The 27,400-nt window shown below is 38.1% G+C and overlaps 1 protein-coding gene across 2 annotated transcripts in view; it reads right to left on the bottom strand.

The window, feature by feature from the left end:
- Positions 1–27,400, bottom strand: part of LOC124170687 (actin-related protein 5) — a 34,297-nt gene that overhangs the window by 6,195 nt on the left and 702 nt on the right. For both annotated transcript variants that reach the window (XM_046549589.1, XM_046549590.1), the window contains exons 3-12: positions 24,077–24,174; positions 22,987–23,203; positions 19,935–20,248; positions 19,588–19,839; positions 14,873–14,953; positions 13,322–13,453; positions 10,771–10,850; positions 10,067–10,295; positions 5,201–5,335; positions 399–613 (exon numbers count right to left, since the gene is read on the bottom strand). In XM_046549589.1, the coding sequence (XP_046405545.1) occupies positions 399–613; positions 5,201–5,335; positions 10,067–10,295; positions 10,771–10,850; positions 13,322–13,453; positions 14,873–14,953; positions 19,588–19,839; positions 19,935–20,248; positions 22,987–23,203; positions 24,077–24,174 (1,753 nt within the window). The remainder of the gene's footprint in view (positions 1–398; positions 614–5,200; positions 5,336–10,066; positions 10,296–10,770; positions 10,851–13,321; positions 13,454–14,872; positions 14,954–19,587; positions 19,840–19,934; positions 20,249–22,986; positions 23,204–24,076; positions 24,175–27,400) is intronic.

Genomic DNA, 27,400 nt, shown 5'->3' with positions numbered 1-27,400 from the left:
TTGACTAAATGAACTATAATTTTAATTGCACTCATTATCTTTGTTTTTACTTTGCTAATAATTACAAATTATTCCTTAATGTTCCTACACATATGTTATATGTATTGGGATCCTTGAGCGGTGTTGTGTTCAACAGTACACAGTGAAACAACTTGACCACCTCAAGTAAATATTGATTTGATCAAGTACCTGAATAACAACACGAGAGCAAGATCAACCTTAATAAAAAATCAAGAAAATTTTATGGAGTTTATGCCTATTGAGCTATAAAATGAGCTGAAGTAATGACAGAAAATATCTTTGTAAAAGAGCCCTGGCCCAGGGGAAGAGGGCCAGTTTGTGGCCTCACCTGGGCCAAGATAAAACACACAAGACCAATAGTGGAACTCATCTCTCACCTGTCAAGCAGACCAGGCAGTCCAGCGACTGCACCCGAAATGAATATGTTGTTGGCCAATTCTTGCTGAACATCAGGAGAAAATTGCTTGAGAACACATTCCATCACCTCAGACAGACCACCCTGCTCTACTCCCAGCATATGAGGTTGGAAGACGATCTCAGGGGTTCGGATTCTTTCCACGCCAACGTGAAGCTGGTGCCTCTCAGCAGGATCCTTCACAGTAAAAAGACAAGGACTAGTACAGGGTATTGACTCTAATTCATGTTTTACACTTAACAAATCTCCTTTGATTTAAAAAACCAACTTAAACTAGGCATGAACATGCTGGACACAGAAATATTGGAATAAAGATAATGAAGGTTCACTTAAAGTATATTATGAATACACTCTAAGATGTAACTTGATATCTCAATGGTGGATGCTACGAAATTGATAAATGCGGTGGTGGTCGGACTCCATGGGCACACGACTCCTTTTGCGAACACTGTGCGTGTTGGAGCCATGAGCGGTGAAAGTCAGACTCCATGCTCACGCAACTCCTCCCACAAACATTTTCCGTGTGAGGCTCATCGCACGTTTGGTGGGTCAAAGGGAGCTTCCGTGTGAGGCTCATCGCACGTTTGGTGGGTCAAAGGGAGTTTCCGTGCGAGGCTCATCGCACGTTTGGTGGGTCAAAGGGAGTTTCCGTGTGAGGCTCATCGCACGTTTGGTGGGTCAAAGGGAGTTTCCGTGCGAGGCTCATCGCACGTTTGGTGGGTCAAAGGGAGTTTCCGTGTAAGGCTCATCGCACGTTTGGTGGGTCAAAGGGAGTTTCCGTGTGAGGCTCATCGCACGTTTGGTGGGTCAAAGGGAGCACATGGCACTTTTCGTGGGTAGGCCACTGCTCACTTTTTCAGGCCGCTTGTGAGATTCTCCAGATTCATTTTCTGGGAATCACTCTGAAGAATCCCACATGACCCTTATTGTAATTCTCCCTCCTGCATGTTTCATGCATCGTGAAAGAAAAATGGTGGACGATGCTCATGTAAAAGTTTTCGGCAACAGCAAATTTATGAAAATAATACGAGACAAAAATGAAAATTTGTTCTAGCACAAACAACTAAGATTAATCGATGAAATTAATTATGAATGTTAACATAATCATGTAGTTTTGGAGAGAATATTTTGTTACAACAGATTTTTTTCAAATTGCCGTCATCTTTCAGCACAGGAGACGATATACATATTCCGTCTTCCATGAAAGATATAAAGTATCAGCAGAAATGGTTCCTCAGTTATATCACCTGTTAAACATTAAGTTTTTTTAGTATCACCTGTTAAGATTTTTTTAGTATATTTTGTCAAAACAGTGATACGAAAGGGAGAGGATTACTCCATCGCATATCATCAGCACCCCTGTCAGGAAAGAGTCAACTGAGTGCTACAGTCACTGAACTTGCAAGGTGAGTAATTGAATGATTGAACTGAGCGACTAAATTGTTTAGCAACACACCATTGGTAACCTATCACGACTATCTGAACTCATGCCAATTAGCGACGAGTGCTCAGGTGTGCTGATGTCAAAAAATCTACAGCGGAACCTTGATCTGTCGTTTTTCAGGGGGATGGTCTGGGGGGGAGAAAACGATCAATGCAGAAATATTTGGCTACGTTGCCTATGTCCCAGGAAACAAAGGATTTTGTCGAGAAATAATGATATTCATTATAGGATTCAAGCAAGATTTTAGCTGATTACAGGAATATTAGTACTTAATTGAATCACTAAGGGCATATTGTTGATTTGACGGATCACCATCATCAGTCAACAATCCTAAGATTGGTTTGACGCAAATTTCTCTCTCCTATCCGCTAATCTTTTCATAGCTACATATTTATTCTCGGCTTTATTCCACCTCTTGTTTTCACGCAGTAGCTTGCTCAACCCATACCACTACCATCACGTACTGGTGGACAACCCGAAGCGTTCTGCAATATTCACGCACTTAAAGCCCGGATCCTTTTCTTCATCTTCAACTATTTTCAGTCCATCTTTTGAAGTTCTCACTTGTTTCTTCGGAAGGGCCATGGTCGGAATACTAATAAAAATAAAACTTATAAAAATAAAACCTGACTTTATTAAACCCACACGGAAAACACTCATTGGTTTGACCAAGCATGACCATATGCTGCACCATGAAACTTTTTGTCCTAAAGAGAAAGCAACTCACTCACTAATTTATAAGTAGCAGAGCACCAGATGAACAGATGAATTTGGATTGCTAGTCAGGAAAAATAAAATATCCTGAGAAGATAGCAGTTCCTCAGAAACTCTGACAAGTGAGACTGATAGTATAACTCGTAAACTCTAACCTAATGTCCTGTTTTTGGAAAAAAATGCCGCATCAACTGCCAAGAAGCTCAGCAGCAAAGATATCGAGTTTTGCCAGAAATAACCATCGTATTTTTTCAACTATTTCCTTGCTTAAAATGCTTAAATAACATTTCAAGTCCGTCGTGTTTGGTATCATTGTTTTTTGAATTACGTGCACATTACTAATATTTCAATCAAATTAAAGTATAATAACAATTGCCAAAATTCATCGTTAGACACCTTTTGTGCTAACGGGTGATTCATGTAGCAGTTGACCACCAGAAACTGGGAACTTCGAAGCAGGCAGGCTGAAAAAGTTCAATGGCCGAGAATAGGAGAGGCGTGAAACACATTTCTATTGTTCTCGTGTAACTTGATATTTTCTTTCGAAGCTAAGGTCTTCATAATATGATCCCTGTATGAGCTGGGACCTTTTTTTTGATTTTGAAGAAGAGGAAATCATCAGAGGGGGGAGAGGCGAGTGCTGAATGGAGGGGGATAGCGGAACTTGGGAAATGCGCTTAATTTGCTATCTTACGGCATTGAGCTTTCCCCATTGGTAGTTTCATCTCCTGGGGAAGATTCAAATTATGTGCCTGTCTTTAATAGCCATAAATGACACATTGTATACATGTTTCATCTCATTTTCGTCAAACGATGGAAGTGGGTAAATTATATTTCGGGATCGCGATCTTCAAACAGTCAATTAGGGAAAACTATACTATGGGGAACGATAGACGCGGGAAAAAATTACATTGCCTGTATGGAACTTTATTTGGGACCACAAATGGCGAACGATCAATGCGGGTACAATAGATCGGGGTTCCACTGTACTCAAAAAAATGACTTGAACATCTACATGTTGTTTAAGGTCAGGGGGAAACCCCATGGCTGGAGTATTCCCCTTGAATGCACTCAATAAACCCCAGGAAAATTGTCAACACCTCTTCCGACAAAACTGATGGTGAGCATGGGGGCAGATAAAACGTCTACATAAATATTCTTGGACTCCCAGACTAAAAAGTCAATTGAGCTCCTCGTAGGGGAATTTGGATCATCTAGCAACACAACATTAGGGCCTTAGGAATAATATTTGAACTCCCAGCAATCAATGAAGATTTCAGGCATGAAATACTGAAAAGTTTTGAAAAATTACCAAACACTCCTAAGGAACATTCACAAAGTGTCCAGTTTGATTTTTTTCAAATTTGGTAGGATGGTAGTGTACCATGGCAAATGAAAGAGAGCAAAATTTCCTATGCCCTCATGGCCAAGGAGCTAAATAATTAGCTTCCAAAGTTCCGCACTCACAACCCATTTTAAGTGAGGGGGCCCTTGCTCATGGGCCAGATGTGAGGCATCTCTGGCGTCAAGTCCTGGGAGGACCGTGCACCACTGACGAGCCAAATTTCTGCTGACAAAAGCAATGGCCAATGCAGTATACACTATTAGGCCCATGTTACAGTAGTCTTTGAATATTTTACTATTATATAATAAGCAAGTCGATAAATTTAATTGGTCTCCATAAGCATTTGTTACTGAATTTTGCCCAAATTTTCACTAAATAGGATAGTTTCCTTCATCAAAGAAAATGGAAGGCATTGCAGCAATTCCACCATTAGTGTATTAATAATATACAAATTATTTGGTTTTAGAAACTCCAGTTTAGACGAATGTTAATGGCCAATTTTAACCTCATTTGAAAAAAGCCAGATTGGCACCCATGTGATGCCACTACACATGACATCACAGGGACCTAGATTCTATAAGAGTAGATAGGAGTTTTACATAGTCTGAGATTACCAATGTATGCATGGGGCACAGAGCTCAAGGAAACATCTCTTAATAATCACCTATTAAAATTGCCTAAGGTCAGAAAGTTTCCTTCGTTTGATAGGGTATTATAATAATCCTTATTTAAGCCAAGTGCTACCTGCTAGCAGCCTACATTGTAGCGGCGCTCATAGCCTCGCACCAAGGTGGCCTCACACAGTGGCAGCTGGAACCAGAATGACGTCACATGGGCTTCTCCCAGCATTCATAGTTAGCCATCACGTTTTTGCGCGCTTGAAATTTTTCACTTTTGATTTAATCGCGAAAAATAGATATCGTCATTAAAAAATCTAAAAGCCTGAAATACGTACTCCAGGAGTAATAATCTTTCGATTTAGGCAATTAAAAAAAATTTGAAACCACCCTATTTTAAAAGTAAGAGCTCAGGAAACAAGGGTTAGTAAACTTCCAATTTTAGAAAAATTAGTCATATGAAACCCTTATATCATACCAAAACTTTTCCACAATGGCAAATTTAATAGTGAAGAAAGTCACTGTTTGCCCCACACAAATACACATGCACTAGGCTACTAACAATGGTATCCCAGGAGTTATAAGTCTAAGATAGCCACTGAGGGTAATACATTGGAATTCACATTAAAGAATAACTTTTTTACCACTAGAGATGGAGCACCACCAGGTCTGGCTGAGTAGTCATTTGACCTTAGACCCTCTGGGTCGTGGCGCCTCAGGGTTTCCTCAATCTCAGCAAGCCTTTCATGTTCCTCCTCACTGTCTGAATCTCCTCCTTCCTGCATGAACATAAACAAGACAGCTCTCTTACCATGTTAAACATGTTAAATGAAACTACGTTGTACTTTCCGCATGGCTTTACAATTACCCAGATCGATTTTAGCAATGCGTTATTTTCTAAGGGGGGCCTTGAAAATGACACCTCTCATTGAAATCAATTGGGGTAATTATAATACTGAGTGGAAAGTACAATAATAGTTTCTTTCATTGTCTTAAACATATCAAAATTGGACAAAATATCACCTTCATCCATTTATTTAACCCTCTTACCACACCAACTAGATAGCTGGCATGATCTATTTCCAAACTATATGCCGAGCTGGTTTCAAAAGGTTAGCTTGACACTAGATAATTGGTGTGATCTATTTCGAAACTATAAGCTGAACTGGTTTCAAAAGACCAGCTTGATACTGGAAATGCACACAAAAATCTCGTGTCAGGCCCCATGGGTGGCTAACTTTATACCTTTTACTGCCTTTTCCACGACTATCTTGATGCTGCTGAGTGTTTCCTTCATCTCAAAATCATTATTTTTCCTTCTTCACAAGGAAAATTCAAATGAAGATTATACTTGCCTGACATCTCCAGGATAATAGCAATGACAAAACCATCTCTTTCTTTTTATTTGTGTTCGTTCATAATTCTGCCCCAGATACAGCCATTCAGCCAATCAGGGAGCAAGGGCTATAATAAGTGAAATTTAAAGACGTGCATATAGAATACAGTATGGGAAAAAAAGATTTACCCAAAATGTTTGGGGCCTTTAGCAATTGTAACTACAGGCTGTCCTCGACTTTCGTACACTCGACTTTCGTACAATTCGCACTTTCGTACGTTCAGAATTGACACCTTTTACTTGACTTTCGTACGCTAAATTCGGACTTTCGGACGTTGGTCTGTAATTTTTTTTCAAATTCCCGCGATGTTTATTGCGCATCCCAACATTCAATTGTTTCAAATGGCAGAATATGCGAACAACACGAACGTATAGAAGGGAATTGTTGGTAGTTGACTCTAATCTAGGTGATTTATTTGGGAGAGAGACTGCCTGCTATAGGCTCCTTTATCAAGAGAAGAAGAAAGCCTTCATTGGAGATATTTTTCAAAAGAAGTTGACTAGAAATCATCAAATAGCTTTCAATAAAACTAGTAAGATCTTCTTTCTAATTGTGTTTATTTCGTTTGAGTGCTGTTTAATTCATGTACACCTTCAGCAACGATATTGCACGAAATATCAGCCGAATTCCGTTTGTCTTTTGTCTTTTTTGAATAACATGCGAAATATACGCGATCACGAATTTCACCTGCCGAATGTCGAATTTTGGTGTAAAAATTAAAAGGTATCCATTGTGCGGTATCAACAACTACATTTTGTTATGTTTCTTGATATGTCTTTTTATTTATAGTGGACGTAATAAGTGGAATGTCAACTTAAACGCCAAGAGGAAGTTTCACTCGATGGCCAACGGAGTTCCTGTTTTTTAAACTTTTATTTGCATTTTCAGCGTATTTTCGAATGAAATTAGATGATTTGAGGAGTTTTATAGACCTATAATTAAAATTAAGTCAATTGAAATAAAATCTGCGAAAAAAGGTTTTAGTGCGTATATTCCGCCCTTTTGGAACGTAACCCCTAATTAGTATGGAAGTCAATGGTTCGACTTTCGTACATTCGACTTTCGTACAAGTTTTCGGGAATGCATTGTGTACGAAAGTCGGGGACCGCCTGTACCGTATTTGATGGCATAAAGGTCTAGACACACACAACGTTTTCTACATCTGCCATAATTATTTTATCAGGCATAACTAAACTTTTGCCAACAAAAATATAGCTCAAAAGAGAGAACTGGGATGGTTTCCTTCCGATACCGCACCATTCCCATCAAAAAGGAAAAGAAACTAGTAGCGCTCGCTCCGCACTCGGTGCAGAGTAGCGGGGAGTAGCACATGGCACAACACTGTACCACTCGTTCAACGTATGATGCCCGACACTCAGCTGACACATGTGCCAGTATCGGTGCTTAAAACTATTTGTTAAAAAAAAATACCCAGGAAAATATGACCACAGGAAACAAGAGATTATACAACTCAGTATAAACTAGGAGTGTTAAACTACGCCAAAGTGCATGGAAACAGAGCAGCAGCAAGGCATTTCGGTCCACCTCCTACCGAAAAAATGATACGTACTTGATGACTGCAGGAAGATCAACTGAAGACTGCTAAAAAAACAAAAGCATAACCTTCGATGCCCAGCTCGATCTTGGCCTGAACTTGAGAATTACAAAATGTGAGAACTAAAAAAATCTGATTTTTGTTGTTTCTGCTTTATTTTGTATTATGTTCGATTGCTTGCCATTCACTTATTCATAATTGAAATTTACATATCATGTTCAAAATAGCTTGTTGTTTGTAAATTTTCCCAAATAAAAATTTGTTTGGTAATTGCATTCAATGACTGCTTATTTGGCTTTTACGAAAGGTGAGAACTAAGAGAAACAAAATTTTAAGTTAATGTGGTACCAAGCTGTTGCACGGACTATTGAAACTTTACTCCCTTGTGCGTGGCCTCCTAAATAAGGGTGCATCTTATATGCCATCAAATATGGTAAACCAATAAAATCGAAACTATTTGCATAATTCATTAAAATTTGTATTGCACTGCATTGAAATGACAAATGGGGGCATGTGAATAATGTGAATGATGATATTTTGTTTAAAAATAAGTTGAGAAAAACTTTTACTAAGAAAAATGCATTATTCAGTTAAGTAATAATATCTAGATGATGCTCTTTAACACTTTAATGTAAATATGTGTATAGGGTAATATACTGTTTGTTATGTTGGTATCTACATGTATATATTTTATGACTTGACGTCAGTGGCGGCGCGTGCGTATACGCATGTTAGCAAGTGCACACCCAAAGATGAATAAATTATAAAAGAAAACTATTCCTTTGCAACGCGAAGGATAAAAGTACTGTCTGCATATGCAAGAAACATGAGCCTCCGAACGCTACAGCTATCTCCTTTTCGAATTCACCGCTCTACAAGTGTGCGATCCCGTGGCATCATGCCGGGCGCATTTTCGGTCTGTGCGATCGCTTGAGGGAGCTCTGGCGGGACGAGGTAAGCGGGGGGGTATGTGCTATTCAAAGGGGCGATGGGAGCAGACTCAAAACCATGCGAATGCGCACGCGCATGTTTTTGGTGACTTACTAGCAGGTAGTGTAGTGGTGTAGCCGCCACCTACACTACCTGCGCCCAGGATCCTAGTCCGTCTACAGAGCCATCTGTATAGCCGTTTTCTACACTACTTCCTCATAGGGTGTAAGGAAAAGAGAATGAATTTCAACTACCGTCACTTGTAAAGGTGTGTTGAGAATAATTATTTTCATACATGCTAATATTATTTCTGTTCATGCAATTTTAAGGGTAGAGTGTACCAGTGATATGTTTTGTTATTCTATTATGTTATTCTATTACGACGAAATATGACGCTCATGGGTTAGGATTAACATAATATAATTAAATCATCCTATATCTGCTCTAATGCACACCCTAGATAAATTACCACCAGCCGCCACTGCTTGATGTGCCTTATATCTGGGACATTATTTAATGTACTAGATCGCTGGGCAAATAAAATAATAATAAATAGAAGGCTGAAAGATTGGGGAAACATACCATAATTTAGGAATCCTAAAAGATAACATGCTACTACAGCAATGTGAGGACAAAACAGAAATAAAAACAAGAGAAACAGGATCAATGCTCTTCCTCCTCCTCTCATCTTTGGAAAGGATGTAAGTTTGAAGAATGTGAAGTTCAGTGAGCTAGAATTGCTGACATATTGATCAGAATGGTTCAGCTTAAGGAAAAGGCTCAGCTTGTGCCAGTCAAGCTAGAAATTGAAAATGTTAAGACCTTCAATGGATAATGGCCCAACAGTTCTAAAATGAAATACAATACTGTTTATAAAAAACCTGCGTAAAATCTAACAGTGTTGATCCCAAGATTGTTACAAACTGGAGGCAACATGCTTCACGAAAATGGATTATGCATCAAAAATCATGCTCAATTTAGATTACTCAATCCTTTTCTTCAATGAGCAACCAAATAAGACTCGAGAATAGGTGAATCTTGCCATGGAGAAAAACAAAGCAAAGCAAGAATTATGTTACAATCAACCTCCGCAAGATTTTGGTTGGAAAAACTTTAATTTTAATCTTTAAAGTGTCAGTTTTTGATGCCTAACATAACATTGCCAGATCACAGAAAGAGGTTGATGAGTTGATTGTTTTCAACTGAATTAAAAAAGCTGAATTTAAGTGAAAATGAAATGCATGCCTGCTCCAAATCCTTTAGCTCTAGGGGGTGGTAGATGGGGGGGGGGGGGGGGGAGTGATGCCGATATTCCCACTTTTTAAGCTTCATAAAAAAAAAAAACAGTTTTTGGAGGAGGCATGCATAGCGACTGGAAGAGAGGCAGAAAAGGACGATACACTATTGGAAGACAAGTGATTTTCATGCATTTTCTTCAACAGTGATTAACCGTGCCCACTGAAGCACCACCAATCCCTGTAAACCTTTTTTCCACCTTCCATCTTTCCTCTCTTCTCTACACCCTTCCTTCATTCCTTCACTTCAAACATTTATTATAAATAGTACTTGTCCAACATCACCACCAATCAGCAGCTCAGTCTGTCAGCACTAGGCTACCATTAACTTACACGGTTGATAGCTTTGTAAACATCCCAATCTTCATCTCTCATTCCAAATGTATCAGTATCACCCCCAGATATATTGCAGTTCACACCTCCACCAGCTCGTTTTTTGGTCTTTTCTTTCCGTGCCAGCTCACTGATGAGCCGCATCCTCTCTTGGGCAGCAACAGTTCTTCTCCTCGCCATGTCCTGGCGTCTCTGCCGCCTTTGATTTTGCCTATCCAATATTTCTCTCCTATTCAAATGAAAGATTCATGGTTTAATAAATGTACAATAAAAAAATACAGAAATGGCACCACACAGGCGTAGTGATCATAAAGACATCATGCAGATAGTTTATTTATTCAAGAATTTGGTGATGAAAAATTCGAAGGAGAATTTCCTAGAAGTTAGATGATGAAAATAAGTTTTACACAGCATTCTTTACTGGCTATAAAGAGTTTGATGCCCATAAATTGTAATTTACAATCTGAAATGGGAATGTTCTCAAAAATATTAATTGATTTTTACTGATTTCAATCTCTTGATTATTGAAAATTAAACTATTTAAAAGAACAAAATACTTTTCTGAAAACATAGATAACTAATAAATGCTCAGATCCACCCTTAACTATGAGGCCAGAATTGTCCTACAGCAGTGGAAAGCCAGCCAACCCAATGAAAATTAAAACACGAAAATATTGCATCCAATGCTATTTCTAACTTCATACCTTTGTTTGCAAAGACTAGAAATCCATTCTTCATAATCCTTTGGATCCATAGAGTCTTTGTAAAACTTTCCTTTGGGGTCCTATATGAGTAAATTAATTACAGACATTAATGGTTTTTCGATTTTTTATCCCATTTATTCAGTTCACATTGCCACATCATAACCATCATGAGTTTCTTTCAGCTACAATTATCTGTGCCAATGACTAGAGAGAGGAACACAGCTAGAATATCTTGATACATGAATAATCTGCACTCTATTAGTCCAACAGTTAGCCACCAAAATAACTAAATGGCCTCATACAATACTCTCAGGAGAGATTTGGTGAAGCAAGTATTGCCTATTGATAGAGATTGCCTTCGTGTTATTGCCTTCAGCCTCCATACATAATTTTAATTCAAAAGAAAAATGCCACTGAGTCAAGGAATATCCGAGTAATATTTTACTTTTCCATGCATATATGATTAAGACATTTTCACCTAAGACGTCTACTTTTTTGCCATGAAATAATAGACCAATTGCAGCAGATTCCCGATAATCCGGCTGTGGGTTATCCCTGCTGAGGCTTATCTGTGATGAGTTTTACGCTTCTTCAATATTTTCCCTGGTCTTAATAAAAAAATTAATTGGATGCAAAGGCATCAGGATATTCGCATTTTAATGCAAGACTACACTGAGCTTAGTATTTCCATTAGAATCTTCTTCGTAAAAGGAAATTATTTTATTTACTTTTTGGAAAGGAATGTTTCAAGTTTACTTGGACGTCTGCTCTAGCATGCAGACAACAATCAGTGGCAGGGAAAAAAAACTCTTCATTAATTTTACGAGATTCTTCAATGGTTAACCAATCGCATCTACTTTTTATGACAAGGAATGTTTCAAGTTTACTTAGACGTCTACTCTAGCATGCAGTTGACGATCAGCGACGGGAAAAAAACTCTTGATTAAATTTAGGAGATTCTTCAATGGTTAACCAATTGCAAATTAAAGGAAATATTGCCTACCATCTATAATTGTATATTTCATATCAAATATACCCAATTATTGCCATGGCTTCGCATTCAGTTGAATACAGCCAAAAGGATCCTGAGATTTTGTCGCACATGGACATATTTACACCAAGACTATTCAAGATCAAACTGGAGAGGAAGGGAATGGAAGAGGTGAAGGCAGCGGGGGAAGCAGAATTAGAGAAAGCATAAGTCATAGCCAGGCACTTGCCTGCATATAAAAATTGCCAAAAGTCCTGGTTTTGTGTAACCCCTGCTGTGCGATGGGGTGATCGCACAGCCATTCCCTTCACAGAAGCTCCTTTTTCATGTTATCCAAACATCGCTGTTGGCAATCGTGCTCAGTGATCGCGGAACCACGTCCCACATCAATTGCATACTGGGCAACTTGCGGGAGACACGACTACACAGTGTGGTGCCTGACAGTGTAGTTTCTGATGTCGCACAGTGCTTTTGAAGCATTCCAGCGAACCTATTTCCTGAATCCATGATCTTGCAGACATGGGTGTGTGGTTTTCGGAAACCAGGTATTGCATGAAGCAGTAGGAATATGAGTACAATCACGTTTTTGCCACTAAAAAGATTGCAGTCGTGAATTGATAGCTGTGAATTATTCCCGAACGCAACCTAAAATAACAGACAATGTGCATAAATAATAATTAACAGTCTGATTTACATGAATTATGAAAAATACATGAAATAAAAGTGAAAGTTTGGATTATTCATGTCTTTCAATTATTTGTGCCGCCTCTCCCCATCATTAGCCCTGATAATTGGGAGTATGCTGCATTTCTAAAAATCGATCATTATTTCAATGCACATCTTTGCCTCCACCCACAATTTGCCATTTTTTCATCATTAATGAAACCAAAAATCATTGTATTTGCTGTATTTCATGTTTTGTTTTGTTAGTGAGCAACAGTTATCTGCAGTACTGAAGTTGGTTTCTGTGTTTGTCTCTTCAATATTATATTCACGTGAAAATTATCTACACATTAAACTTACACACTTTATTGGGACACGTAATTGCTAAAGAGAACAAGAAAATTTACTTCAAGGCTGTGCAGAAATTTGGTTACAACAATGGGAATTATTTATGCATAACTTAGCTGCAATCATGCTGAACTTGAGACATCTTTGTGATTTGTTGAAGAAATATTCATTGGTAGTAAACTAAAAAATGTAAAATAGGACATGAGCAACACACTAAATCCCCTAACCCCTAGTGAGCTTTGAGAGTGACCTTTTAAGCTCACTTTTTTGCATATTTCATGAATAACTTAAAACAGCTAAAATTTAACTAGATGGAACATCTGTTAAATTCTACATTTCTAGCTCTTATAGAGGTAGTTCGTGTCCGTCCATGATTGAGTCCACCAATACGTTACCTCTTACATGGAGTTGTATAAAGTAAGGGTAAGACTCACAATAACACAATTCCATGGAGTGAAGTCTTTGCTATGACTACCTCCCAATTGGTAAGCAAAATTAGTCAAAATGAAGCACTAACACATAGTAATGGGTTATGCTTTGAGCACTCACATCAGTGACAGATTCTTCTGCAGTTGTAAGAGAGGCTATCTTCTGCTTCGTTTTCTCAATGCGTGCTTGCAGTTGAAGAATATTTTTTGATAACTCAGACTCATTACTAAGTCCACATTCTTTCAGCATAGCCTGTATGGAGATACAAGGAAAGTAATTAACTACTTTTGGGAGCATACATAATGAATTGTTGTTTGGAGAAGCAAGTACAAATGCATGAGCATATAGTAAGTATTACAAGCTTCTTTTTGTAGCACAAAGGAGAAGGAAAATAAAATCTCCACAGATTCTGACAATGGATTATGAATTGGTGATTGTTTTTTGGGTTAGTTCCACGTTGACTCATTTTTTGACAGACGACAGTTTCGAATGCATTTCAGCTCCCATCTTCATGTCTAAATGACCTGCAGAGCTGCAATCTTTATTTATAAGGCTAGTCAGGCGCACGCTGATTTGCTCGGCTTGAATTCCATTGTTGGATGAGCCGTTTGAATGATGAAGCTTAAGGATAGCTGTCCTCCCTATTGAAGTTATTTTCATGATTCGCAATTTCTATCGACTCCCTTATCAGCCGAGGGAAATATTCATTCTTATTATTATGGGAAATAATTATTATTATTTATGAAAATAACTTCAATAGGGACAATCACTAGACATCACTATCATCATAGACACTATCACTATCACTACACATCACTATCATCATAGACAATCACATCACTAGACTGAAAAATGTGCTGGAAAAGTGGCTGTGCAATTATCCACTGTACTCAATTCATGAGTATTTTGAGCTGGACTTTTCTTCTCTTTTATTTTAAATTTAATCTTTGTAATGTATGTGTTTCTAATGTTTTGATCCAATGTACATGTTTTGTATGTTTCGTTGTATCGAATGTTTTCATAAATGTGTTGTATACAACATCCGCGAGGGCCAATCCTCGCCGTGGATGAATAAAGATAAAGATAAAGATAAAGACGGCTATCCTTTAGCTTCATCATTCAAATGGCTCTTCCAACAATGGAATTCAAACCAAACAATTCAGCATGCGCCTGACTAGCCTTATGTATAAAGAATTGCAGCTCTGCAGATCATTTAGACATGAAGACAGGAGCTGAAATCCGCCCGAAACTGTCGTCCGCCAAAAAATGAGTCCATGCGGAACTAAACTGAAAAAAATCACCAATTTAATCACCGCAGAAGCCTCCATAATAATGGATGATGAAGATTATTAATCACACTCATAAGACACACATATACACGGTACATCCAATTTATATGAAACTGAATACACAACACATGCATCTTAAATAAAATAACATTGGTGATAAAGTTTGCATACAGGTTCAATGCCAGGAGGAGAATATCAAGCAATGGCACACAATTGTGAAGAACAAAACTGGACTGCAGAAAAATAACATATGTACCTCCATAGGGTTCTAAAAACTCATACTAGCATGAAGTTTTGACTCTCGGCCTTGCCTGTTGCAGAGAGAATGAACAATGCATAAGTAATGTCATCATTCCTTTTCTGCATATTCTTTAATGCTTACCTCAAACTCGATTTCATCACCTTCTTCCAATAAATCCTGAGCAGCAAGGAGTTGGTGCAGCCTCTCCTCATCCTCTGCTAACTAAATGGATATGAAAATGAAAAAATATAGAATCACTTCGTTTGCAGCCATTAAGAAGAAGGACCATACCACTTTATGTATAATAGCCACTTTTTATGTCTAATAGACAATTTTGATTACTAGCTCTAATTTGAGCTATTTGATTTTTCTGAATAATTAAGCTTGTTAACACTAACACTATTAAAAGAGTGAAATGCATTAAAAAATCAAAACACGTAGTTACTCAATTAAAAACAACAGACTAAAATCCCATAAAAGTTTTATTCCCAAAACCCACAAATTTAGAGTAAGAGATGTTCAATATGATCATGTCCATATGGGACTCAACAGGAGGCTGCCAAACAAGGCAAGAATATGTGGAGCACACACTGAAAAAAAACAAAGGTCAAGGTTAGTCTTGAGAGATTACACGGCAGTAGGCCTTATGACCATATTCTCTTAGTGGTGAAATTGCTTCCACATGAACAATGAACCAAATCCTTGAGCAAAATTTCCTATAAAGTCCATGGGATATATGTTGTTGTAAAAAACCTTGTTAAGTGGAAAAGTTAGATGATATAGAGTGAACAAGTCAACCATCAAGGATAACAAACTGAATTTCTGTTTTTTCTAGGCTTAACTATTTCCTTTTGAGATGAAAAATTTGTTGATGATGAAGAGATGATATTTTTTCCATAATGAGTGATAGAACTGTCTTCAGGGTGGTACTTGAGCCATCAAGACTATCAGGCATTTCTCTTTATATTCAATAGTAGCACATGAATACCATTCAGCCAGTCATCCAACAGCACTCCGAATGTCATAACATGGAATCTGTGATAATTTAACTGAGGTGTATATCAAATGATGTCGTGTTATTAAGAATACACTAATTCAATCGAATAAATATCAGGAAAAACAATATGACAACACTAGCAAATAATATTGAACTGTCCATTGTAAAGCTAGAAGGATCATCCATGGCTACCCAGCAAAAAATTAGAGTTGCTATACCCATGGAGGATATTCATGTTACAATCATTAAAGTCAGATTCAAGTAGAGATTTGGGTAGAAGGTAGCATCCGTTTTGCACATATAACTTAGCTCCATTAGACGGATTTCAACGTGTAACATTTTCAGTGATAGGATCAGGAAGAAAGCAGGTCATTACCTCAAGACAAAGCAGCCAGCTTATTCAAATGTCCAAAAGCCACCATTGAGTAAGAATTGTGATGAAGAAACCCTGTATGGTACAATCATTTGACTACTGTTACAATTTTACAAAAAATATTTCTAATCCTGAATGAGCCAAAAATCAAAGAGGAGAGATAAGGGTGTGTTAATTAAGTTTCAAGACTGATTTTTTATTGCGCAGCGGAGGGCTTCCAGACCAATCACGTGGCCCTGGCTGGCTGCAGGGGGGTCTCAGGTAAGCGACCAATCAACGCCAGTTGCCGACAAAACGCTGGAGTGAAAGCATCACGTGCGAAGTCGGAGTGTGTTTGTTGATCACGTCGAAACATCGCGAGAGTGAAAATGCAGCGTTTGAAGGAACAACATTATTCCATAAAATTCTGTGTCAAACTAGGCAAGAACGGCATGGAAACGCTTCAGTTGCTTCAACAGGCCTACAAAGAAGACGCAATGTCACGTGCGATGGTTTTCATGCGGCATAAGCGGTTTAAAGATGGCCGCGAAGACGTCAAAAATGATGATCGTGCTGTAAGGCCTGCAGCGTCGCGGAACGAAGAAAATCTGGCCAAATTGCGGGAAGTTTTGAACAGTGACCGACACTTGAGCATTAGACTCATCGCGGATAGAATGAATTTGAACCACAGTACCGTGTTTCAAATGGTTACTGAAGATTTGAGTCCGCCCGGAGAAGAAAGACGAGTGGGTGCTGCTCCACGACAACGCTCCCGTGCACATGTGTCTCGCCGTCACCCAGATTTTGGCCAGAAACAAGGTGGCAACGCTTCCGCAGCCACCCTTTAGCCCGGACCTCGCCCCCAGTGACTTCTTTTTGTTCTCCCGTATGAAGAAGAACTTGAAAGGGAAGCAGTTCGCCACAGTTGCAGCGTTTCAAACGGCTTCGACGCTGAGTTTGAACACCATTCCAGTAAAGGTGTTTCAGGAAGCCTTCCGACAGTGGAAAACTCGCTGGCAGTGGTGTGTCGACTCAGAAGGAAACTATTTCGAAGATTTTTAGTCCGCTATATATAAATTTTTAATAAATTTCTTTTCCTGAGACCAGTCTTGAAACTTAATTAACACACCCTGTAGGTTATAAGGGCCATAAGGAGGTTAGTTAAATTGGTCACTCAGAGAAAAGTTAACTAAACACAGGAAATATTATATATTCCAGAATGCACTTGGCCCCTCGTGCTCTGCTTTTTTTTATCTTCAACTGGTTTTATGCTTACGTCAATTTCTATATCTGCTGGAACAATGATATTCAGCTACATGGAAACCCCCAAAAAAGTGTATGCATACATAATGAGTGCAGTAGACTCTCGTTATTATGAAGTTTGCGGGATTGAAAAAGCGGAGGTTTGTAATAACGAAGTTTGAGTGAAGGTTACTTTTAGGAATCGTCGGAAATAAAGTATTTAATAAACGCGATTAAAATATGTGGAAATAAATGTAAACAGGAGTTTTCATTTCAATTTCTCAACAGAAGAATGCAGCACGACGCAATCGAGGGTAGATATCTTCCCGAATACAATAAGTTCGATAAACAAACTGGATGCATTCCAAGACCTTGTTCCTAAGTTGATAAACCTTAAGTACAGCCGCCGAGAGTTTTCCGATGACACGCAGAATGGTCTCGGTCGGGGTAGGGGGCAAGGTTGCCAGGTAAGAAAGGGAAACGCCTACAAAGGTTTCCGCGAAGAAAGGAGCCGGAAGGGACAATGAGCATGAAGAGGAAGAATCACTTGTTTTGGTGATTCGAGGAAAGGGTTTGTTTTGGTGGATCAGGCTTATTTCGGTGCACCTTATGCAGTTGACAACGTTGTGAGACGAGGGGAGGGTGCGTTTGGAGAACAGCGATTGGCTGTAAAACATGCTGGCATAGGGTTATCTGCCCCTCCTATTGTGCCATCACCAGGCAACCCTCGCCCGGCGGACTGTATGAAAGGCATAGAGAAGTACAGTTATCCTACAAAATGCAACACTGCATCACAATCGTGCTCTAACTCACAATATTACGGACTGATCTAGCTGGGCGTGCGACGCAGCCGGAGACGAAAAAAATCGCTCCTCTCGGTAAGGAAGAATGGGCGAAATGCTGAACAGTTCCTAAATTCACACCGGATTCAATGATACTTAGTTCAGATTGTGCCCACAGTGAGAGTTTCTCTACACCACACTGCATAGCATCAGCCAAATCGAAAGGCGCCAAATTCAAAATTTGAAAATTTTGAATGCTCGTATCTCTGAAAATTCAAAAATCGAATGTGCGTAGGAAGAGGACAAACTGTTGGTCCAACTTACGAGCAGTTATGATTGGGTCACCATGACTCCACAGGAATGAAGCTTATTATTAATGTTGCATGTACACTGAATAAAGAACCATAATTGACGCTCTTGGACACAGTACACGAGAAGAACTTAAACGTGGCGCGATTATTAAAACTTAGCGTAGTAAATATCCACCTAAATGCCATTGCTTATGCTTGGAACTTCGTAGTAAAGTTCATTTTATAACCGCCGGGACTGGGACTGAGGTTCATAATTTTGTAACAAAAATTTAGAAATAATGCTTCTTTTACTATAGCTTGGATAGGCCTTTTCGTCAGGACCAACGATTTGCTTCCTAATAACGTTGTTCGTATTAACAAGAGTCTACTGTATTAGAACATCATCAACTCAGAAAAAATTGGAGACAGCCACAGAACCTTACTTTAAAGTAAAATATAAGAATATATTTTGCTCCACAGTTAAAACTCTTTAACACTAGAAGGACCAGGCGTGTCATGTTGACAGGTAACCTCTACTTACTTAATGATATGTCCTGGAATATTTTTTTTGTCGTCTTAATTTCTTCCTGACTTTTATTTATTTTTCATGGCATGTATTCTGTTAAAATATAATTTTATTTTTTCACATAGAAATGGAATTATACCACCTGTCTACCTTAGATGACCAACACCTGTCAAAGTGACAGGTCAGGTATTTCTATTTTATTTGCAATAGTAACAAGTGTTTTATTTGTAAAAATCACTATACTGTATTACGTCAGGCCATTTTGAAGTTTTAATTAGTACATATATGCATTTAACATTCCTTTACATTTTGAATGGAAATAAGCATCATACTGCCACACCGAGTGGAGTGTGGTAGTCCAGGTCAGCAGAAGCAGGAGGGACGTGACCACTGCTCATTATATATAATTTTTATTGTGAAATTATTTGTAATAAATTACTCAGTTATGTTGGTAAATGAAGACACAGGTTATTTTTAATGAATTCATCAATTAATTTAAACATTAACAAAGGAATATTAAACATAATTACTACCCATCAAAATGATGGATAACGGTCCTTCTAGGTAGCCATACGACCCCAGTCCTTCTCGTGTTCAGTAACAAATTCAAAGTAAAATTGAAATAAAAGTTGAAGATACATTTATTTAAAAAAATGATGGCCCTCACCCTCTCTTCCCTTTTGCGAGCATTCATCTCGACCAACCTCTTGGCCAGCTCTCGCCTCCGCTCCTTCTGCTGCTCAACACTGAGGACGGGATTGCTGACGGGAACAAACGGCAGCTGTATTCGGTGCACATTAGAGTAGTAATAGCTACTTGACTCACTCCCCTCTCCATCTTCACAAACATCATCCTCCATCCACTTAGAAAGCTCTTCATCATAATTGTTGGCAACATAAGTATGCTCATGGAGAAGTTCCTTGATAAATAAAAAAAGCAAATGTTACACAACTAACACATGCATATCAATTAGCTGACAATATCAAAAATCAATAACTTGTAATTGATAGTTACTTCAACTCTACTGAGAGTAATAGCATTGAAGTGGGCTGGATATTTCAACTGAAGCAAGCGATGAAGGAAGTGAGACATGTGAGCTCCCCCAACAGCAAGGCGTCGTGCTTGGTGGTATTTGACAACTCCCTGCACCACTGGTATTACATGAGTGGCTCGGTAGCCAACTGATATCACTAATCCTGTTTTTTTGCTAAAATCAATTGCCCAATTCTGAATTCCACACCCATTATTGTGCCAGAAGCTGAACAAGGAGTCAACACCATACACAAGTCCAGGGACACCATAGCATTCAAACAGAAGTTCTGACATCACTGGAAAAATAGAGGTTTATGCAATAAAACAGATGCACACAAGCATGAACGTGAACAACTATTTGATTCAATAATAATTTTGAAAATTAATGGTTCAATTTTTTAAGACCTTAAGTAAATGATTACATATAGATAGGGATGAGTGGCACCCTGTAAATTTGAGAATTTGCCTTTTGGGCCTTAGAAAAAAAATGCTTAGAACTCCTACGACTAACTAACCCTTCCTGAAAAAAACTGACTCTGAAAATACCAGTACATTACTTTTGCAAAATTTTACTCTGGTAATAAATCAAAACTATAACTCATGCAGAGCTTCTTCCATTTTTATTTCAATGTCAAATTCTCAAGAACTTAGAAAAACTTAAATATCGAGTTCAAATTTCTTTTTCACTCCATTTGGCAATACCATTTTTATGGAGTCTATAATTTTAAAACATGAATTTTTCATACCTTGAAATGAATTTACTGAACTGCGAGTTAATGAATTCTGATGCTGTGATAAGAATGATTTTTTTCGCAGCTTAAAGCTTTCACGTCACTTGAACAACCTCGAACCGAGCCGTCTCCCATAATTCTTTCTGAGATTGGAGTAGACTCCACTTCCCACTCCATCCATCACATTAATTTTACATAGATGCCTTGTTAATTTTTTTTATGTCAGTTTCTTCTTCTACACATTTGTGGGGCTCATACTTGCAAACATGGTCGCTCAGTCAACCACTGTCCAAAGTGGCTGCTTGTGGAAAATTGCACTGTTTTTATGTTACAGCATTCAGCCTGATTAGATATTATCTGGGTGAGTTATTTTAACTATATTCTTCTTAAGGATAGTTTTGGTCCTATTTTAGAGGATATTTGTTTTATTTTACAACGGCAAACTTGTTATAGGTGTTTCCCATACATATAGGCGGTCTTTCAGTCAACTGCTAGCTAGTTGTATGCTGCATCACTCCATGGGCAGAAAACTACTTCAGCATAGTTACTTGCTAAAAATACATTCATATCTTCATATATGTTTTCTACAAATATCATATTTTCTTTACCTGCAATATGGCTTCAGTTGGTGCTCGAATGACCTCAGTTCATTCTCACTATTATCCTTAAGATCTGAGAGCTGAGTTAATCATGTGGATTTTGCATGGAAACTCTTCTACAGTAGAATGAACATATATTTGTAAGTCGTCTGCGCAGAGCATATATTTACAGTGAGTGATGCTCTTAGTCAGATCGAGAGTATACAGAGTGAACAAGAGAGGTCCGAGGACGGAGCCTTGTGGGACACCGCATGAGACCGGGAGCCAAGAAGATATGTCACTACCCTGGCCCTTGACTGCTTGAGTTCTGTCCGTCAAGTAGGAATGGAACCAGTTCAGGGCGGAACTAGAGAAACTGAGGGATTTTAGTTTATGTAAGAGCAGAGAATGGTTCACTCGATTGAATGCCTTGCTGAAATCAAATAATACCATAAGTGTGATCAGTTTGTTGTCGGTGGCGAGACGAATGTCGAGTGTGACTTTGAGCAAGGCAGTCTGGGTACTAAAGCCTTTACGGAAGCCCGATTGATAAGGATCAAGTTTATCGTGCAGTTTGAGATATTCAAAAACTTGAGTATGAACAATTCTCTCCAGTGTTTTTGATAGGCCGCAGAAATTTGAGATCTATACCTATAGGTCAAAAATCTGAGGGATTTACGGGTTTACTGACCTTGCGTACAGGTGTAATATGGCCCTTTTTCCACACAGCTGGAAACTGAGAGTAAGATAAAGAATGGTTGAAAATTTCGAGAATATATGGCAGTAGAACATGTGTGGCCTTGTGAACGAACATCATTGAAATTTGGTTGTACCCTAGGGAGTTCGATTTGGTGAGCTTCAGGAGCTTCAAAGCACATTCTGGGGTGATGTATTGAAAGAAGAAATTTTTATCATCGAATGGGACAGAGAAATCGACAGAATTTAAGGCAGATATTGTCTCGGTGCTTCCACTGGTGGGCAAGGAATTGAAAAATTGGTTTACTTGATCTGTAGAAATATGGTTAGGCAGTACATTTGAACGCTTTCGTACCAGCCCCAGAGTCCTTAGTTCACGCCATGCTGTCTGTTGATTTCTAACTTGAGAAAATTTTGAGCTAAAATACAGGCGCTTAGCTTCCGAAATGCGAGCTTTAAGCAACTTCCGTGAGACCCTGTATAATTGAAAATCTGAAAGCGTTCTTGAGCGAAGGTATGAAAGGCAGAGGTGATTGCGTTCTTGAATTTGTCGACGTATTTCTTCATTGCACCAAGGAGCATGAGTACGTTTGGGATAGCACGATACCATAGGAGCAGTGTGATTGATACACTTTAGCATATGAGAGTTTAAATAGTTTACTTTAAGATCAATACACTTTGAATCCAAAACAACACTCCAGTCCAAGGTCGCCAATTTATTCTGAAAGTTGAGTACATCGAAGTTTTTAAGCCTACAAAATTTGAAAGGCTCAGGTGAAGTAGAGTGATATTTGAAGCGATAGGTGATTTGCATGAGATCATGGGCTGACAAGAAAGGAACAGGCATTTGGGAATAGGCTACTACCTTTTCAGGGTCATCGACAATACATAAATCAAGTAAGGTGTGGCTGGACGAAGTGTGTGTATTAGCTTATATGTATTAGTCAAGCAATACTTTCACAAATAATTTCCTTCCATCAATGCCACTAATGCTTCACATCCATGCAATTATTACTAGTTCATACTTACAGTTACGGGAATAATTTGGGTTTTGGAAAGCCTCAGTTAAAACAATTGGATGATAAACCCCTCCATCAGTATCAATTCCAAGTCTTGAGAAGATGTGATCAAACACAGTCTCCTGAGCTTCAAAATGAGTCACAACATTACGATCAAATTGGGTTTTCAATTGAAATCTAAGAGCTTCAATGTTGGCAATATCATTTCCAACTTGGGTTTCTCCATCCTGAAATACAGAGAATGAAGTAGGATGATCATGCATAATATCGTAACAATCACTCCAACTCATTCATCCTGTTCACAACTGACCTTCATAATTCTTCTTCAATGACTGATTAAAATTTTGACTTGAATCCTGAGCATACAACTCAATATTAACTCTGTTGATGCATGAAAAATATGATATTTGAATACCTTTCCCAAGGTAAATGTTGATTCTAAAATTTGTGTATGTCTGTATGCACAAAAAGGAGGGCCTTATCCGTACTGGATCTCTTGGATCTTAATCGTGCATTGAGCATTAGACACAAGTCACACAGTTTATAATGCCATGAGTGATAAAAAACATTTTCAGTGTCATCTGATCGCTAAACATATACTTTGAGGTGTGCTCTTAACCACTCATCTTGGCAACTAAAAGTTACTTTCTATAACTTGTTAACTAATGTGTCATAAGAGGATCGAGTTACAATGCCAGCCTCGATGGTGGCAGGGTAAAGTCCTCACCTGCCAAACAGGAGGTTGTGGGTTCGAGTTCCACCTGGGTTTTCCCTATCCAGTGCATGGTTGTTTGTGCAAGTTAAACTGTTAATATGTTAATAACCCTGATGTAAAAGGCCCTATAGAGCTGTTTTTGGTGGTATGGAAATAAATAAATGGTTGAATGACATCATTTGACATTCACATTTGTCATTCAAGAGAATCCAAAAATAGTTCAATGCTACAGGCTACTATCCAGTGCAAACATGATATGCATAGATAAGTCTCTCTGCTTGATAAGTTAGTAAACTTTAAACCCTCGAAAAACTTCCCAACAGAGTTTAACCAGTTTAATAGCAAAATAGCCTTTTAATCCTTATCAAATGAGAAGCCAAATTACCTTCTTACCCCTTTCCTTCCTCTGTTTGGCAATCAAATTTTTAAACACCAAAGATGGCTGAAGTTGTGTAGCCCAACCTGCTCTGCATTGATAAGACCCTGAAATGGATATCAAACTATTAAAAAATCTTTACAATGACATGGGAACAGCAAAGTTGCATAAAGGAAATACACACAGAGACAATGAAAATTTTAGCATTCCCCCACATATTATCTGCAAGGATCAATTGAAAGCAACAAGTACACAGCCCACCCTCCTTACAACCAGATAAGTTAGCGAGAACAAAATAAAGAGGAATTCAGTAGGACAAAATTGCAAGGTACAGGCAAATAGGTTAATAGTCAAATCCCCTACCACATTTTAGGGGGAAAAATCATACAGACACAAATTTTTATACAGCGGTAGGGCCAAGTATCATAATCCACTACAACATCTGATTTTTTTGGGGGGGGGGAAGTGTAGGTCAGGGCTCTCTCCTAAACATGACTTATTGACATTTTGTGAATAACTCGAAAACTATGACCTCGTAAAACAATACAAGAATGCATGCAAAAAAAGCCCTTAAATCTTATTTCAATGGTATTAAATCAAAGTTTAATGTTAAACTAACTTAGAAGTAATAGAAAAATACACTTTTTTCTGAAAGTATCTTCTTAAAGTGGTTTAATTATTCAATACATATTTTGGGGATTTCAACTCAAACTGCCAAGGGCATAAATGTAAGAAGAATTAGCAAAACTTAGGTTGCCCTAAAAAATGAGAGCAGCAAGGATACATACCTTAGAACATCTAATGTTTTTTTTTAACAGAGCAATGTAGAAAATCCTAAGAAGGGAGATTTACGATCAATTAGGAGATAGTAAATCTACCATCCTATTAGTCCCGCAAGCAGCCCCAATTCTTCTTCCCACACTAAGTTAAGGCACATACACACTATCAAATAGGCCATCAATAATAGAAGATAAAAAGCTTGCTAGCAAAGCAATAATTCAGTGCTGCCTGGAAACTCGATCACTGAAGTTGTGCAACTGTAGAATCTAATATTGGCAGTATGTATCTGTTATTTTTACCACATGTAGCAGTGCACCATCTCCTACTATGATGGTATGGCAGAATCACTTCATTCTTATCTGTGGAACAAAAATAGATCCAAGGATGTATCCTTAAATGAATAATTAATGGAGATTCGTGATATTATCTTGATCAGACTCAGCATCTCAGTTTGGACCATTGGGACCGGCGGGCATTGGCAGAGAACAGGTCTAGGTTTGCATTCCCAAGTCTCGTCTCCCAAGCACTCTCTCCTCTACACTTGTCACCACTTTGAGGCCTTGAATGTACATCAGATACATATGCTAGGAAAAAAGAGAGGGGGTTTAGCCTTTTCACTGCTTTTTTAAGTTGTTGCACTAACTCATGATAGCCATTCAATCTACACAGTAATTTCTCTGAAATTCAATAGAAGTGATAACCATGACCTATGCTTCCTCTACAGCCTCATTGTCAATAGATGTCAAAGTCATTGATGAAAATCGATCACAACATTGGTGAATTTACAGTATGCAATACAATAATTGACAACAGAGCACATATATTGCATATTTTTGTCATGTAGACTCAGAAGTATCAAAACTTTGTTTAACTTGGGAGGAAAAGAGAGGAGGAATGCAACATCCTGCTATCTGGTGAGGATACACACTAAATTATAAGACACATCATCATATTAATAAGGGAAGACTGCCAACTCATTGAACCTCATTAAGAGATGAAGCCCTCGGTGTCACAAATCCCTTCAAGTTTTCCAATGATGACCACAATATGAACCTAAAAGCTGTAATAGAATACTTTCATAATTATTTTGCACCTTGAAAAATGCTGTTGTTGAGTACCACAAGTTTCTCTGAACTGTAGTAGAGGAATGATAGAGCTTTGATGGTTAGTTTTCTTTAAAACTTAAAGCAGGCATCATCAGCATGTGCATTCATAGAGGAAGAACTAATCAGAAAAGAATATTCATTAGTATTAGTGACAAAAATTTGCTGAAAATATTTGTTAGAGAGAAAACCTGAAAAGAGCTGCTGAAATTTGCTGGTCCTCTGAGACAAGTTGTGAATTACTCTGTGCACTGCAAAACACCAGCTAAGCAAAACAGATGAATGAATTGGACACTTGTAATGGCAAAGTGGTTAAGCTGAGTCAACCACAAAGGTAAAAATGTGTTTTGATAATCCTTTGATTCAAGGTACATGCAATTTAATTTTGCAAGTTCTGTGTGCCAGAACACAAGGAAAGTGTTCTCCATTTAGATAAATTTGTTCACACTAAAATATATAAAAACATATAAAAAGGAAAACCACATGGTGAAAGCCTGTAATTATCTAATGGTCTGGTTACAGAAAATATGATGATGTACAAAGTCGAGGGTTAATGCATGAACAATTTTGGTGGACCAGAATAGAACCTTAATCAACAAATGAAATTAATGGAAAAGGTCACACATTCTATTCATGTACTCAAATAAGTTGAATGATGCATTTTTATTCTTTCTTTAACAGTATAAGTTCACGATCATGTAACCCAGTCTAAAAAACAAGAAAGGGGTGAATATTGTTGGCGAAAAAGCTGAGAACAATGAAGAGAACAAAGATTTCCTGAGTTTACGCCTGTGTAATAAAACCAACACAAAGAATGTATATGTATACACTAAGGCTGAAACTATTCAGTCTAATAGTTAGATGATGAAACTTACGTGAAATACAAGTGTCTTAATGTAGACATTAATTACAAACATTTATTATGAAGTAAAAGTGAAGAATACCATTAAGTAATTAAAAAGCTGCACAAAAGGAGGTTAGGTACACATCCTAAAAAGTCCAAACAAATCATCGATATTTATATGACTTGATTGTGAACCACTGTTTGGTGTAGCAGCACATTTAAAGCTACAAAGCTGGAAAGAGTGGAGTGTCATGAAACAAAAATTCATCAGTAACGATAATTGTAGGGCAAATTCATTGATTTTTTTGGGAATCGAGAGAAGGCCAAAGACTGGGTCCAGACTCTAATGACTTATACATGGCAATAAAGAGAGTAATTGCCACGCTGAAAAAGCAAACTTGAGAGTATGAGTATGCATTTAATTTCTAATGAACGTGTTTTTCCGGAGTTTTCTTCACTTTTAAGAACCTGGTACAGTCATTACGTTACTTTATGAATTCTATTCCACACTTCATTAATACTATGCGTCCCCCACACTGACCCAAAGTGGTCAGTTTATTAAATATTTAATTAAATGGCCACTAGTTGGAGGCTTGCATTTACCGG

Source organism: Ischnura elegans, chromosome X (assembly GCF_921293095.1).
Source record: "Ischnura elegans chromosome X, ioIscEleg1.1, whole genome shotgun sequence".
NCBI classification, from domain to species: domain Eukaryota; kingdom Metazoa; phylum Arthropoda; class Insecta; order Odonata; family Coenagrionidae; genus Ischnura; species Ischnura elegans.
The sequence above is the reverse complement of the archived record's forward strand: the minus strand, read 5'-3'. Positions and strand labels throughout refer to the sequence as shown.